Source organism: Protomyctophum parallelum (assembly GCF_964188405.1).
Source record: "Protomyctophum parallelum genome assembly, chromosome: 10".
Classification (NCBI taxonomy): Eukaryota; Metazoa; Chordata; class Actinopteri; order Myctophiformes; family Myctophidae; genus Protomyctophum; species Protomyctophum parallelum.
In genome coordinates, this window is record NC_139704.1 from 24,394,350 (window position 1) to 24,411,926 (window position 17,577).

At 47.1% G+C, this 17,577-nt stretch overlaps 1 protein-coding gene across 2 annotated transcripts in view; it reads right to left on the reverse strand.

Moving 5' to 3' along the window:
- Positions 1-17,577, reverse strand: part of pax2a (paired box 2a) — a gene marked incomplete at both ends in the record, with an annotated part of 42,707 nt that overhangs the window by 12,733 nt on the left and 12,397 nt on the right. For both annotated transcript variants that reach the window (XM_083774323.1, XM_083774322.1), the window contains 2 exons: positions 3,422-3,545; positions 8,095-8,270. In XM_083774323.1, coding sequence (XP_083630449.1) covers positions 3,422-3,545; positions 8,095-8,270 — 300 coding nt within the window. The remainder of the gene's footprint in view (positions 1-3,421; positions 3,546-8,094; positions 8,271-17,577) is intronic.

Sequence of the window (17,577 nt, forward strand, 5' to 3'; positions counted from 1 at the left end):
GAGCTTGTAGGTCTGCTATTTTTGAAAAATCGTGAAAATGTAGTGGAAATCTTTGAATATATATTCTTTCAGAGCCAACGTTTTCAAACTCAAATCTTTGCTTCTGGAGGTGTCCCTGCATGGAACAACATATTTTCAGATGGGGGTCGGTGGCCAAATACATATGCTTTTGGGGGTCCTTGACAAGAAAATGTTTGAGAACGACTGACATAGAAACATACTGTAGGTTTTTCAGAAAACTGTCATGTTTTAGAAGACATTTGTAGAATCAAACTTGGGTCTGAATGGGTTAAAGAGCGGATATAATAATCTCATAGCTCTATCCAACGTGAGGGGAGCGTCGTTTGTCGGGAATTGGATCCCAGCCTAAGTGAGGATGATAATATAGATGTTGTTGTTTTTCGCTACTTGGCATACATTCCTACTTACAGGGTTTATCAAATGGCAATAAAGCATAATATTATGCAGTAACAACCTACATCCAATCAAATGCTTTGCGAGTCTTTGCATATTAGTGGCGCGGGGGATACTAAAAGCCGAGTGTATATAAATTGCAAACCCTCTGAATTTAATTAGGCAGTAGCAGTTCTACTGCACTTCTGCCAGAATAAAAACAAACTAACTAACATAATGGTGTTAAGATTCCTCTTTAAGAAAGTTTTCTTAATTTACTTCCTTATTATGCAATTTATGACCCTGGCATGTATCCCTATAGGAGGCCCCCCCGGGGGGCCCCAGGTGGCTCGGAGGCCACCTGCTATGAGTGTGCTCCCCAGAGCGAGACCGCTTTCAGAGGAGGGGTCCCGGCACAAAGGACAAAAACACACCTTTCTTCTCCTGGGGGCCCAACTTTCTGGGCCACGTCTTACCTCCCACATATCCAGGAGGGAGAAAAGAGAAGGGGGTCTTTCTTCTCCCATAACACAGTGAGTGCTCAAGTCCAGGGGCTGGCCCGGGGATCATTTGACAAGGGCCGGCCACTGCAGTTTTCAATCATGTTGTCCTCCTCTTTACTCCCAACAACACGCACGCGCACACACACACACACACACACACACACACACACACACACACACACACACGAGAGCGTGCGTGCAGTGTGCACACAGACACACAACCACACGCACATGCACACACACAGTGGACTCATTGACTTTGATGGCCAACTGCATAATTATGGGACTTTTATTAAAAGGCTGGCATATTAGTCTCCAGGCCAATATGTGGCTATCAGTAAACCTAGCCCTCTCCTGGGAAAGAGAGACCGGGGGCCGAGCCACAATGAAACAATATTTCAATTAAGCAGCTCCCGACCCGTCAAAGCCTCCGACAGGACGGCAAACAGAAGCCCGTGCTGATGCCACGGCGCGGCGCGGCGTGGGTTATACGATACAGATAGTTAATACTACAGGATATTCAATATCACCGCACCTGTCATTACCTGCAGCGCAGCACACAGCGCTCAATGGGAGCCTCACCTTTTGAAAACGGCAAGCATTTCATATACCGTGGAAAGAAAGGAAAAAAATCTAATTTCAGAGTCACTCTCACACCGTCTGTCCCTCTCTCTCTCCCTCCCTTTCTCTCCCTCCATCTCTCCCTCCCTTTCTCTCCCTCGGTCTCTCTCTCCATCTCTCTCCCTCTCTCTCTCATGAGACGCAGTGGGCTGCGAGGCAGCCAGTCACTGAACTATTCCAGCCGCTGTCAATCAACAGCCTATCATAGCCTTTGATGACAACATCGTGTCGCGGGCGAGAACAGCAGCTGTCTCTGACGAGAAGTGATTCCAGTCAATCTGTTAGCGAGCCAATTCAGGCTAACGCACTAGCCAGTTAGGAGCTAGTGTGTGTGAAAGGCCCGCAGGATTTAATGGGCCCACACGATCCATCACCGCCACCACCTCTCTCTCTCTCTCTCTCTCTCTCTCTCTCTTTCTCACAAATAAACACACACACAGAGAAGGCTTCAAAACCACCAGCTTTTCATTTCCTGATAAGGGACTTTCCGGCGTTTGATGTCGCCGGAAAATATGCATGGGATATAATTCTGTAGCCGTCGTCGTCAACATGTATCGTTTTTATTTTATTTTTTATCAAGACGTGACATTCTTTCAAAAATAAGAGGGATGCCGTTCCCACACTGTGTGGCTGCTGTAACCAGACATCTTGAGGGATTACCAGGGGGTCCCCCAGCTAAATGATACTTTGGAACTAAATGGACCCTTATGGGTCTGTAACTCTGAGAGTGTACAAATGGAACCAAATGGACCTGTTAGGGTCCATTTGGTTCCATTTGTATACTCTCAGAGTTAAATTAACATTGATTTAACAATATAAATTGGGTGTCCCAGAGATAGAAATGCCATTAAATGGGGGGTCCGTAGCCTAAATGCATGTAAAAACTGGGGGTCCTTGAAATTAAGCTGGTTGAGAATCACTGCTAGAGCCATAAATAGATTCTCTTATGGGGGTCCCTGACTCCCTGGCATGTATTTTCAAATTGGGGTCTGCGGGCTAATTAGTGTCAATTTTGGGGTACTTGACATGAAAAGGTTTGGGAACCACTGGTGTACTGTATGTAACCAGACATCTTCCACTGGAGGTCATCCGGTGGTACCCTTACTGTACCCTTCATCAAGGAGATGAGCGTTTGCATCATTTGGGGAAAATGTGTAAGTGTGTAATCACACGGAGAAAGTCAGCCAAAACGGGATCGTTGTTGTTGGGGTTTTGTTTTTGCACGACAGCTGTGCACAAAATGGTCCATTAATAGCCACTTGAGCCCTATATACTCTTTAGTCATTGTGAAAATAGAGTTGCGACGTGCTGTGCACTTGTGGATCGGCTATTTTAACTATCTTGAAAACATCTGAACAAAATGTAATGCCATTGGGTTAAAGTGCTTTATATTATTGGTCTCTAGAGCAGGGTTTCTCAAAGTGGGTGTCGTTGCACAAGTCCAGGGGGTGCCTCGGCATACTTTGATGATATTTGGAATTCATCAACATCGCTTCACTTATAAGTTTAACCACTTAACCCATTTCTGAACGGGAACCCCTTTTGGTGTTGTAAGCATTATGTTATACGTTAGCTATTGAAAAATTGCAGATCTACAAGCTCGGGGTACCGAGTGCCGTGCTACAAGCTTGTAGGTCTGCTATTTTTCAAAAATTGTGAAAATATGGCACAAATCCTTGCTTCTGGGAGGGTCCTTGGAACAACATATTTTCAGATGGGAGTCGGCGGCCGATTACATATCATTTTTGGGGTCCTTGACATGAAATAGTTTGAGAACCACTGATATAGAAACACAGGTTTCTCTGACAACCGTCAGGATTTAGAAAGCATTTGTAGAATCGTCCTCAGGCCTAAATCTACCAGCTCACATGGGGTCACGTGGTGGGTCCGGGGCCGGGAAGTACCTGTGACGACAGAGTAGCTCTGGGAGACGCTGGCCGCCAGGTCAGAGCTGGCGCTGCTGGACAGGCTGGGCTTGACCTCCCCGTCCAGCCCCGCCCCCCCGTGGGGCAACGAGTACTCGTTAGCCTGTTGGCAGGAACACAACCACACAACACCATTTAACATTTATACTTTATGCATTTAGCAGACGCTCTTAATTCAAAGTTACCTACAATAAGCGAGAACAACACATCAAATACATAGAAATCAGTCATCAAGAATCATAAGCCGGGGGGCCTGATGGAGGGGAAAGGAACTGGTCGGAATAACGTGTCCCTTCCACGCCGGGGAAATTCCCCTCTGTCAGGTGAAAAGAAGCAGCTTGGACTCCTCATGCATAGAAGGAGGCATGAGGTCAGTCCGCTGCCCCCCCAGGTTGGCAGAGGAAGTGTAGCGCCCAGGATTACATTAGATAATTGGCACTGGGTGAAAAGAAAAAAACTGGGTTACAAAATCGTGGGATAAAAATTTAGTAACAAAAAAAAAGAATCATAAGCAAGCTAAGAGCCTAACATCCATTTAACAGTATAATATCTGTACAATGAAACTGAGGATAAACTAAAGAGTGCTATATGACTACATAAAATGCTACGCTACAAGTTACATAAGTTTGGCCTTTGCATATGTCTGTAAGGTCGTCGAGGCTACTGTAAGAGCTATGGGCTAACACCACAACACCACAACCAACGCTCAATGTATTATGTTATTTTTATGTACTTTCCCGGGTATAGATAATAATAATACAGCAGCAACGTATTATGCATTGGATTAACAGTATTACAGTATTGTTCATGAAATCGTTGTTTCTGGAAGAACGGGACACTTATTAGTTCTGATAATTGTTATTGACTATCGTATACTTGAGTTTTAAATAATCCACAGGTTGACAAACCATGCATGAGGCATATTAGCTAACGTTCTGGACACTTTTATTTTAGACTGTGTAAAAAAAATACGTATACAAGATTTCTACCTGGAAATACCTCCAGGTTTGTTTTTCAAACATGCCGATCAGGTCTATATGGTATAACGTCGTAGAGAGAGAGAGAGAGACGATGGAGAGAGAGGATGTGTACACCCCACCCACCCCCACCCCTCCCTTAGAAGATGTATTAAACCCTATACAGTTGACCCGAGTGCCCCAGGGGTCTATACTTGGTCCCCTGCTATTTTCCCAAGGTTGTCTTCACCAAACGATAACCCAATCTGTATGTGTTATCTGTGGCCAAATGTTTGCCTGTCGTCATCACACCTAACGTTAGCCTGTAGTGACATGCCTGGTGTGTTGGACGGACGCTAATGTATACTTGAAGCGGTCAGATTTGCCCCCCCCCCCACACACACAAGAAATATATATATTTCTTTATGTTATACTGTTTCATGATACGGTTCAGAAGAGATGCACATCAAAGCCACTGCGATCGCCAAGGGTTACAAGGACCAGACACAATGTCCCTGACTCCCGAGGTTTACCTTTTTTTCTTTTTTTTCTTTTTACTAGACAATGCGAGAAATGTGTCTCAAGGAAACCCGTGGCTGTGATCTCTCCACCGTGCTTCCCCCTGAATATTTCCTATATGCGTCCTGCGACCCCCCCCCCCCCCCCCCTCTCTCTCTCTCTCTCTGTGCTTTACCAAGGGCCTGTGATGTATGCATGCATTAGGGCTTGTCACAAGGGCGAGGGAGGGATGAGAGAGGGATTGGGGCGAGCTAGTGAAAGGACGGGGGTGTCAGCTGCCTCTTTGTGCTCGGCTGCAGTCATCCCTGTGACCAGTCAAGGGAGGAAACATTCAGGGCTTTGTTACAGGACGGACATGTGGGCCACATTTTAAAGAGGAGTACAAACTAAAAAAAAAAGAAAAGAGAAAAAAAGATCAACCTTTGTGTTTTTAGCCTCCCCCCCGCGCGCGAGCGAGCGCGGTCCGTCGGCACAACGAATAGAACGCTAAAATGTTTATTTCTCCTTTTCTTTTCATTGATATCATTATTAATATGATGGGCCTATCTATTATTCACTGTTTTATTACAAATGTGATAAAAAGTTATAACAAAAAAAAAGTAAAAGGAAACCCCACTACTGGCAGTCAAATCAAAGCATTCCCAGTGTGTCTTTAAAGGAATGTGTGCGTCTGTGGTACGACAGTATGCGTCTGTGGTACGACAGTATGCGTCTGTGGTACGACAGTATATATACAACCCCAGTGAAGTTGACTTTAGACTGAAGTACCGAGCGGCCTCGTCGTCGTCTCTGATATCCCAAGGATAAGACTCTCCAAACAGATGTGATGGATCCTGTTTGTTAATGAGATGAGACTTCCTGACCCCGCACTCTGTTAGAGAGTGTGTCAGTCTGTGTGTGTGTGTGTGTGTGAGAGAGAGAGAGTGTGTCGGTGTCTGTTTTGTACCAGTGTCCGTCTGTGTGTGTGTATGTGTGTGTGTGTGTGCGCGTGCATCTGTTTGCCTCAATGGGGGGGGGGGGGGTCCCAGTGGGGCGAGCGGCCTGATGACCCCGGTCTTGTCTGCCTCTATCCCAGATAAACTCTAATTGTCTGCTTACAACTGTTCACTGGCACTAGGCTTGGATGTTCCTCTCTATTCCGCTGGGCCTGATCCGCCCGCGCACGGCACAAGAGGCATTTTGTCATGCAGATGGGGCTGTGGGCAGGGCCCGGAGATGGGCAGGGCAGGGGGGGGGGGGGGGGGGGGTGTAGGAGGCTGGGCCGGGGCGGCCAGCGCAGCAGGGCCCTGAATGACCCCCGCCACATGGCAGCCAGAAGTGTGGGAGGGATGAGGCCTATTCAGCCTGCCCTCTTCCCCAAATGGCTTTTTAATGCCCTGACGCAGACACCAGACAAGCCCCTAATAGTCCACCTTTTCACCAGTATAACAAAACAAAAGGGTGGGTGGGGGGTAGGGGGGGTGGAAATAGGGAGAAAAAAGAGCCACTCTGAAAAGAGTGCAAAACACTCTTGATTAATATTACACTAAATTAAAACAGATTTTTCTCGACCATTTCGGCGTAGTTCTTTTTTAACCCACTCCTCCTCCCACCCGTCGTCTTACTCTGGGCCTTATTTTTATACCTTCTACTCCACTCTTTGTGATTACAAGTCATTTCCAATTCGTTTTGGTATTGATCTTGCCGTAGAAATCAGTTTGGTAATTAGCTGCATTAGGGTCTGTATAACAGGCTGAGGGGAGGGGGGGGGGTTGGGGGGCTGTCCCCCTGATTTATCGCCGCTGTAATTCGCCGCGATCGCACCAGAGATGAAAATGAACTCAATTAGGCCGCGTGGCGAAAGCTGCACGGGCACCCGGCGCGGGGTTTCAAGGGAGGAATTAATGGTCTCTTGTTGTTTAACAGTCTAATGAATGTAAATAAAGGTTATCCGCTGTAATGGAGGCTCGCTGGCTTTGACTAAGAAGCTATACGGTGCTCTCTCTTTTTTCTTTTCCTTTTTTTTTATCGTGTGCCAACCACTTCTCGGGCAGAAATTGAAGAAATCAATCTGTGTTATTTCACCGTGGGCGTAACGTAACGTAACGTAACCCAAGGGCGGACTGAGGTAGACTAGAACATACGTAGAGCATCAGAGGTTTGGACTGGAGATATACATGATGCTGCTGCTGCTGCTGCTGCTGCTGCTGTTGAGACAGGAGCCCGACCCATATATCCGTCTGGCCTATACTTTGGGCATATGCATTCTTGGTGAAAGATGTTGGATATCGTTTTCAAACTAATTCAAGAACAGCAGATATACAAGCTCCATTGTAGATCAGCTATTTTATAAACTATTTTCAACATAGGACGCCAAATTCTGGCATGGTTCAGGCTGTAGTTGAGACCGCCCCCTCTTCATCATAGGCCTGGGCAATATATCGATGTTACAATATGAGGCAAGATATCGTCTGGGATTCTGGATATCGTAGGTGTATGGCTTTAATCACTTGTATAAAATTGACAAAATGTAAAAAAACATTGCTCGCAAACTTTAGTTTTTGACAGATGAAAAAGAAAACTCATCACAATCAAATGTTGTGATATCTGAGTTTGGCCATATCTCCCGCCATATCGCCCTGCCATATCGCCACACCTTTAATTGAACAATGTGGACCCTGTTGTAAACAAGTGTAATGCTTAATTGGGTCGTCCACTCACAGTTAACAGTCTTTGTATTGAGTTTGTGCTTGAAATGTACTGTAAATTCTGCCGAACCTTTTTTTCACTGACCAAAACTAAATAAAAACTAAGCTCTGATTGACTTAAACTAAGACTAAATATAGCTATTTTCAGCATGCAACCAAGTGTATAATCTGTCATTACAACGCCATCAAGACCCACCAAAATACATCTTAGTCAAAAACGTGACTCAAACTAAATGACATTTCATTCAAAAGATTGGCCCGATTTTTGCCAGTGCCTCTCATCTTATCCCTGAACTTCTTTGCCTTTTTTACTATTTTGGAGAAAAAAAAACTTCTACAGCAACACTTTGTGAGCGCTGATCGGATGTTTTTTTTCTGAATAGTAAAAAAGAAAGGATAAGTGGATAAGTGTTAAGGCACTGGCGAAAATATAGGCCCGAAAATAGTGGCATATTTGCAGTCAAAATGCACATACCCTGCTGTGACTGACCTGCTCAGGCTTGATGTGCTCGGAGGTGGGGAAGACGTCGGGGTAAGATGGCCGCTCGAACACGCGGTCCAGAGCTTCCAGCTGCTGCTGGGTGAAGGCGTCGGCCCGGAGGTGCTTCCGTAGGCTCTCCACACTGCCCTGGGAGTCGCTGCCGGGACCCGAACCGTCCGAGCCGTCTAGAGAGACCGGAGCGGAGAGACGTTGTGGTCAGTCGGGGTGTCATTAGGGTGGACAATATGGAAAAATATAATATCACGATATTTCTTCAAGCTGTATCACCGAAAATATCAGTTCGAGAACCAGCTCACGACGTCGTGAACTTGTAGTTCTGTGATTTTCAGTGTGCGACACCAGGCCAAGTATAAGTCAGGCATGACCTCTGAAATGCTAAATCCTATATAGCACAGTCTCTTTTTAAAATGATAAAACTCTAAAAATATATACAGTACAGTATTATTTTGTTTTAACCATCAAACATTTCTCTTGTCTACATTCATTGTACTTGTAAGGGTGGAAGAAGTACTCGGATATTTTACTTGATTTAAAAATAGCAATTCCACCACAATATAAGGATTACTCTGTTACAACTAAAGTACAGCCTATACAAGGCCTGTGTTGAAAAGGATACTTGAGTAAAAGTACAAAAGTATTGGCTGATACCTGTACGTTTGTACAGGTAAAATTATGTGTTCCGGACTGTTACTTGTTGTAACAGAGTATTCTACATTGCAGTATTGATAATTCATTGCTGTATTCATTGATACTTTTACTTGAGTACAAAATGTGAGCACCATTGTTGCTGCTGCTACTGCTGCTGCTACTACTACTACTACTACTACTACTACTACTACTACTAATGCTACTTAACGTATACCAAAAGTAAAATAACAAAATAATGTTTGAAAATAGCAGATCTACGAGCTCACAACGCATCGCATCACTTGAAGATCAGGTATTATCCAATAGCCATACAGTATGTATAAAATGGGGCTAAAGTGGTTCATGTATGTTTTATAATGCGAAGTAACTCGCTGCAAATAATTACAGTGGAGTATAAATGTGCAATATTATAGTGGAGTGGAGTGGAGTGAACACTGGAAATATACTCCAGCAATGTAAAGAAATACCTCAAGTTGTACCCTCAGGCTCAAGCACAGTACTTGAGAGTAAATGTACCTAGTTACTGGTATACACACACACGCCGAGGTGACATCTATCTAGCCCCCCCCATGGCCGCCATCAGCGCGGTCATCATGTGATAGGTTGTATGGTAATTGATGGATTACCGTCGGAGCAAATATATAGTCTAATATAGTGTAGATAGTGTGTTTCTGGAGGAGAGCAGAGGAGAGGAGAGGAAGCAGGCATGGTGGTGGCGATTACACACAGACAGAGCCTCTCATTCTGCCACTGGGAAATAGAGGGCCATTATTTAACCGTACTATTTCCTCCTGAACATATTGACCCCCCCCCCCCCCTCTCTCTCTCCTTCCCCACACACATATTGCCTGTCTCCTGGAAGGCGCAATAGGAGCGTTAAGGGGTGGGGAGGTATAGTAACTCGAGGTGAGGTGGGGAGGTGGGCCGTATATGGGGATGGGGGCCGTCGGGGCCAAGCGTATGCATTTCCTCTCTCAGTCACACTCTATATAAACAAATGAGCCTCTTGGCTTCTAGTGTCTGATCTGCCGGTGACCCTATCAACCTGCCTGGCCGGCCCGGCCCGGCCGCCTCTGGAAAAAAACGCCACCGCCATCAAACCCTCCCAAAACACTGCAAGGAATAATAAATAACACAATTGAAGAAGAAAAAAAAACACCCCAGCTTAGCTGGCAGGCTTTTTTTTCTCCTTCTTCAGAGGTGTAAAGTAACTAAGGTACATTTACTCAACTATACTGTACTGTACAATGTTGGGCTATTTGTATTTCCAATTTCAAATGTATTCCTCCACTACTACTATAGGCCGAAAAATCCAGCCTTCCCTCCCTCCCTCAGCCAGCGGCAGGCGGGGTGGGTGCGGCAACGCGCCTAGCGGGATGGGCGGTAGGTGTACCGCACGAGGGATGGGCGGTAGGTGTACCGTACGAGGGATGGGCGGTAGGTGTACCGTACGAGTGATGGGCGCTGGGCGGTAGGTATACCGTACCGTACGAGGGGCTTTAGCTCCCGTGCAAATCTGTCATTCTAAATTTGCAGCAGATTATGTTCTCTCCGGGGCGAGCCGGCGGTGATATATGATATGCAAGGCTGCTATTGATTGCCTGATCCGCCAAGGCAGAGGGGAGGAGGAGGGAGGGGGGAGGGAGGAGGAGGAGGAGGGGAGAGGCGAAATGAACTTGGAATGAACATCGCGGGCGCTCGACTCATTGCGCGGATAATACTCTACTTAATCCCACATTTTTCTGGCGCTATGGAATTCAATTGATCAATCATGTTCGCACTGATGGTACCATTTCAGGGGCGTTATTGCCATTCTGCTCGACTGCTTGACCTTTTTTTGCAGCGGCTGAGGCCAGAGGATGAACCCGGCTCGCAGCAACCGCGCCAAATAGATCTATGGGCCGACAGACGCTAACGGAATGGGGGGGAGGGTGGAATTGGGTGTGGGGGGGGGGTAGTGTGTGTGTGTGTGTATGTATGTGCGTGCGCACAACTGTATTGACTTTAGTGTTGTGTAACGTTAGTGGAGGAATCCGTTTCTCCTTCCATCCACACATGCAGTGCTTCTTGCTGCCTGCCTGCCTGCATCCTGCCTGCCCGGGTTTTTTCGTCCTACACTTTCAACTGAACCTGACTGCATATTCTAGTACAGGCATTTATTTTGGACAGCTCCCTTGGGTGTTTTTTTGGGGGGGGGGGGGGGGGGGGGGTCCTTCACACTGCTGTTGGGGGGGGGGGGGGGGGGGGGGGTTGTGTTGCTGTATGAAACTCAATTGTTTTTGTCTTTGGTACAGAGGAAAATGGAGTCATTAATTACCTTCTATCAGCTGAGAAGGACTGAGAAGAGAGGCACGTGGCGATCAATAGCGGCCGCTTGTCATTCACTACACACACACACACACACACACACACACACGCACACACACACACACACACACTCCTGAGCACCCCTGACACAATTAGACCAACCCCCCCGCCGCCCGTTGCGTAAAAATTAGCATCGAATGCCTCCTCCTAAAGAAATAATATAAATCTCACTTGCTTGTTTCAACCGCTTTGTTTTTTTAGGGGGTGACGTTTTCGACACCTATACCTAACGTGGATGACAGTAAATAAATACACTAGGCAGACTACAGTGGGGGTCATCATGTTGTTGTTGTTTTTCAACCCGGCGGGGGTCTCTCTCTCTCTCTCTCTGTAGTTGGGGGGTCTTATCTGCGGTGTTATCAGCGGGTGACTGTGTTCCACTGGGGGGGTTCGGTTCGCGCTGCCATGTTAAAAGCGACCCGGAGCTCTCAATCAGATCAGACTCACTAAAAGAAAAACAGTGAGCCTGTTCTGTTCTCCCTGCACTCCTCTTCACACCTCGTCCTTTGGAGGAATGCACACACACCACGTCGTAGCAGCAGATAATAATAATAAGCCCTTTTATCACCTCCGCTGGTGCTGTCGTGACGCTGCCCTGATACCGCTTTCTTCCTCTGGGACCGCTTCGGTCAGAGCTTTCCTCGCTACGAGGTATGCTAATACAGAGGAGGTACAGTATATAGTCAACAAGCTATACTGCAAGAACTGGTCAAACATTGGCCAAATTGGCTTTTAATAAAAATAAATATATAATAAAGAAATGAGAAAATAGCAGATCTACAAGCTCTATTATTTCCATAATATTTATATGGTCAAACCCAGATGTAATGCCTCAACTTGGGGGGGGGGGGGGGGGATTTTCCCCAGTCCGGGCGGTCCCCAGTTCAAATATGATAATTTCCGGGGGGGGTCGCGAGTGGACCCATATGGGTCCTTTTGGTTACACACCCGGCCTCTCAGAGTTACATTTACACTCTGGATTTTACGCGTGCACACACACACACACACACACACACACACGCACGCACGCACGCACGCACGCACGCACGCACGCACGCACGCACGCACGCAGTCACTCGGTACACGTGCGCACGTTAAGTGGATGGCAAACATGCTTGGGATCATCCCAGCAAACAGTGACACTGCTACCTGTGTTATTATCGCTCAACACACAAAAGTGTAGCAGACATGCAGACACACACACACACACACACACACACACACACACACACACAGTGTGGTGGAAAGTAACTACGGGTATAGTGCATGTACTCAAGTGCATGTACTTAGTAAGATTTTGAAGAAGCCTACCTTTACTTTGCTGAAGTATTTCCAATTTTCTGTACTTTTACTTCTACTCCACTACATCTCAGAGGCAAATTTTGTACTTTTACTCCAGTACAATTTTTTGAAAACTTGAGTTACTTTTGTACTTTTACTCAAGTACATTTAAATTCCAGACTTCTACTTGTAACAGAGTATTTATATATTACAGGATTGATACTTTTATTTAAGTAAACTAATGTGAGTACCTTTTCCACCATTGCACATGCACCCACGCACACACACCTTCACACGCATGCACGCCCACACACACGTGCACGCACCTTCACACACGCACCCACACGTTCACACACACGCACACATGCATGCATGCATGCACACTCACACACACACACACACACACGCATGCATGCACACTCATACACACACACACACACACACACACACACACTCTCTCTAATGTCCCTGTGAAACAGAACGTGGACAGAATCACACTATCTGTGTTTCGATTTAGCTCGACATGTCGTCCCGTGCTTTTTATTTTTTTGTGTTCGTCTCTGTCACTAAAGGGAATTGTAATTGTTGTGTCCTGCTGTGCTGTTGGCACAGTGGCACTCTAATGTCCTTCTCTTCATGTCCCCTGGTCCCGTGATAAGATCACCCACTCCACGGAGAGGGAGGGAGGGAGGGAGGGGGGAGGAGGAGGAGGAGGAGGGGAGGGGGCTGCTTGCTTGTTTGAAAGGCAAATGAATTCCTCCACACTGACTCCTCTCTCCTTCGTAAATCACTGACACGGAGGAGGACGGGATTCCCCTCAGTTTCACTACAGACTCTATCTCTGCTATGCTGGTCTGCTGCAGTGTGCTGCTGGCTGCCATGCAGGCCGTTTACTGGTGCACCGTGGCGCTGCATGACGCTGGGTGAAATGATGCCATCTACACAACGCTGTGAACCATTTGTTTATGCTTTAAAGAATTTAATAAAAAATAAACTGCCAGTTTAGCTTTACCGAAAGAAAGAAAAAAGAAAAAGGAGAAAGAAGCGAGAACACAAACAAACCGGTATACCCAGCGGGTGAGCTCTCTCCTTCCCTTTAAGCTAGCTATATTTATGAAAGCTCTGAAGCGGAAAGGAGAGAGGTGGGTAGGGTGGGGGGTGGGTGGGTATGGAGGAAGGGGGGGGGGGGGGGGGGGGGGAGTGAGAGAGAGAGAGAGAGAGACAGTAACGCCACCGCCATGGCTGTTAATATCCTGTTATGTTGTGGCGTGTTTAAGAGCTTTATTAATTGGATTTAGCAGCTAGCACTGAGTGTCAGCAGGCATAGTGATGGTTATTTGATCTCCGCTGTGCCCTCCCTCCCTCCCAGCTCCCTCCCTGCCTGCCTGCCTCCCTGCCTGCCTGCCTGCCTGCCTGCCTGCCTGCCTCCCTCCCTCCCAACGGTGGGACTTTGTCATTTTATATCCTTGCTTTAACCTGGTAAACTTCCAGACCCTGCCGCTGAAACAGTAGATAGTGCGTATACAGTAATGCAGTATAAGTCCTCCGCGCTATTTGCATATATCCGTCGGTGCATGACTGCACAGTAAAGAATCCGGGTGTTCATTTAACTCAAAGAGTGTCCTGTAGGAGTTAAATGACACTTGTACATCTGTATGCTGTTTGGCTCATGCTAAAGCTAAACCCTTCCATTTGACTGTTCCAGACTTCTTCTTCTTATCCGCTTATACAGTACTCCTTATCCCTATTATGTTTCTTTCTTCCTTTCTTTCTTTATTTCTTTCTTTCTTTATTCTTCTATTCTGAGAGTATACAAATGGAGCGAAATGGCCCTATTCTTGTCTTACTCCAAACTCTTCAGTCTGAGGGTGCAGTTCAATGGGGAAACGGGTCAATTCCGTTCCCGTCTGCGCACCTCAGAGGCCGAACGAGTCCCGGCTTTTATAGTGTCCTCTGCCGTACCGTCGGGCCCGGCAGGTCGTTTAGCGTCGCCGCCACCCCGTGCGGTTTCCACAACGACTCTTTGTGGAAAACGCAATTAACGCGTCCCTCCTCTCTCTCTCTCTCTCTCCTGGTCTCTCGCCCTCCTTCTCGAGCTGAGTAATGCACCGCTCCATTAATTCCCGGCGTCGGGCGCCCATAATTGACTTTTCTCTCCGACATGATTCCTCCTCTTTCATGTGAGTGAATTCCCTTCTCCTTACAGTCGCAGACGACGGATTCTCTCTCTGCGTTACGTTGTTTACAACCGGCGGTCACAGGGAGACGTGGTCGACGACTGCAGACGGTTAGCTTGTTAGCTTTGCGAGTGTGGGGGAAACAGCACAGCTCAGGGACAAATACGTTATAGCCGGAGTTCAAACCAGCTACCTGATTCCTCTACCAGGTTGTGAAAAGTAACTAAGTACATTTACTTAAGTAGTGTACTTAAGTAAATTTACTTAACTAGTTTAGTTATACGTATTGTACTGTTACTGCACTACATTTATTAGTGTTTCTATAATGCAGTATTGACACTTTTACTTAAGTAAAGAAACATAGTAGTACTTTCCCCATGCACCACTGGCCTCTACCACCCACTCTGCTATTGTTGCCCCAAAACGGAGGCGAGAGAGAGAGAGAGAGAGAGATTCAGAGGGACTGAATGAGAGAGAGAGAGAGAGAGAGATAGAGAGATTCAGAGAGACGGAATTAGAGAGAGAGAGATTCAGAGAGACTGAATGAGAGAGAGAGATTCAGAGAGACTGAATGAGAGAGAGAGATTCAGAGAGAGAGAGATAGATTCAGACAGAGGGAGAGAGAGAGAGCAGAAAGAGATGGATGAGAAGGAAGTATGACGTGAAGCCTTTTGTGCAGCAGACTCTGTGCTGCCGAGGCCCTAACAGCGTCTGGTCTCGATGTTCCGCTCCGTGGCCTCTCTCAAACCCGGGCTTTTCTTTTCTCTCTCTCACACAGACCCCATCAGAGCCGCGGCGCGGCGCCCGTGATTCCATTTACTTTCCGCCGCGCTCGGGATACATTTATTTTCTAAAAAAGTGATCTTCTATTGACTCATTGTGGCGGACTAGCTTGACTGGTCAACCGGCGTATATGCTATGTATGGGGACGCACGCAGGTTTAAAAATCCATGCGCTGTGTATAGCATGATTTAAAGTCCCCCCTCAATGGGGACACGCGTATAACCACCAGACAACCTCAGGAAAAAAAGGCCAAATATCAAATGTGAACAAATCACACAACGTCTTATTTCTGTCTCGAACTGTTGAACAAGGACGGAGGTGACCGCCAAACCTTTTCAATTTCAAAGACCCCCACTTCGACATGCATGCATTCGGCCACGGACCCCTCATTTGACCCCCAATTTCCATCTATGGACCCCCGTCGGCACTGTAAACTCCTCAGTGTTCAATTTAACTCCAGAGTGTATACAAATGGAACCAAATGCACCCTTGCTCGGTCCATTTGTACACTCTCAGAGTTGGGTCTTTTGGGAAATTCTGTTTATAGGACTTATACCAGTCGTGACCTTTTGCTATCCGTGTGTAATTAATCAGTGTATATAGCTCTCCATTCGCCTGTCCTCCCCGGAGCTCGGCAAGGCAGCGCGCAGAGTTCCATTCAGGACACGCTAACAAAGGTTACATCAACCTAACTGCTCTTTAAACAACAAGGTCAGCCGCATGGCCCCCGCCGACCGACGCAAGGTGCTGCCTGCCTGGAAACCCCCCCCCCCCCCGCACTCCAATAAACACCAGTTGTACTGTTGTTTAAAGGTGTGTGTGTGTGTAGGGGGGGGGGGGGGAGTAGAAACGAAATACACAGTATTAAAGCTGCTGCATTTCACGTGTCTGCGTCTCTCTCTATTATAATTAGTTGAAAGGGCCATTAGGCAAATTCTTAATAGGATTTTCTGACTTGAATGAACAAAACTTTTTATTTATGTTTTAATATGGCTTACGCGCGCGTGTGCGTGCGTGCCGTGTGCACACGAGTGCGTGCTTGCTTGTATGCGTGCGTGTGTGGACGAGCGGGTTGACAGGGGCTTATACTGCTCGTATCACCACACCGAAGACTCTATTACACAATACTAGTACACAATCAAGAAGGAGCTGTCACCCAATCCGTGCGGCGTGTTTTTTTGACCTCGTCGTCTCCCACTATATGAATGACTGACTGACTGGGGGTGAGTGAAGGAACGGCTCGTGCCACCCAACAGGTATGAATGACTGGGGGTGAGTGGGTGAGGGGGGGGGGGGGGGTGAGTGAGAGGAGCAACCAAGTACGCGTGCCTGTCACCCAACAGAGGGCTAATTTCACCCGCACTTTACTATTAATGCATTTGGCACGGACAACATTCCATTTCCTGTAATGAGATACACAAATAAATCTGGCTATGGATGCATTCAGGGAGTGTGTGTGTGGGGTACTGGTATGGGTATACACGTGTGTGTGTGTGTGTGTGTGTGTGTGTGTGTGTGTGTGTGTGTGTGTGTGTGTGTGTGTGTGTGTGTGTGTGTGTGTGTGTGTGTGTGTGTGTGTGTGTGTGTGTGTGTGTGTGTGTGGAGGGGGGGTACATTCTCCCAGCGCTGGCATAATTGGTATCGCTGCTTGCAGACATGCAAACCAATCTCTCCACAGATAGGGCTGAAGCTCTCTCTCTCTCTCTCTCTCTTTCTTTTCTCGCTCCCTTAAGGCTATTTCTTTTGTCTTTTCGATAGCTTGCACATCCCAGATAGAGCGGGAGGGGGTGGGGGCGTGGGTTAATTTGTGAATTAATAGCTTTTCTCTGCAGAATTGCAAATTATTTTTAAATGTCACTGTATTCTGCGTGCAAGGTGCGTCCGGAAAGTCGCAGAGTCACATACACAGGGGCGTGCATGCGTGGACACACGCACACACGGGTCACACGCACCCACACGCACGCACACACGCGCTTACTGTACACATGTACACGACAAGTTCACACACTGCAGTTATACTGTATGTATGTGCATGCACACATGCGCACACACTTGTGCACAAGTCCTACACCTCGCTGTTGCTCAACAACTGGGGCTGCTACGACCTCCTTTGCCCCCCCCCACCTCATCCCCAGATCACGCACAACACACACACACACACACACACACACAGACGTACACCCCCGCACGCCATCCAACCCTGCTGTCCAGTGTG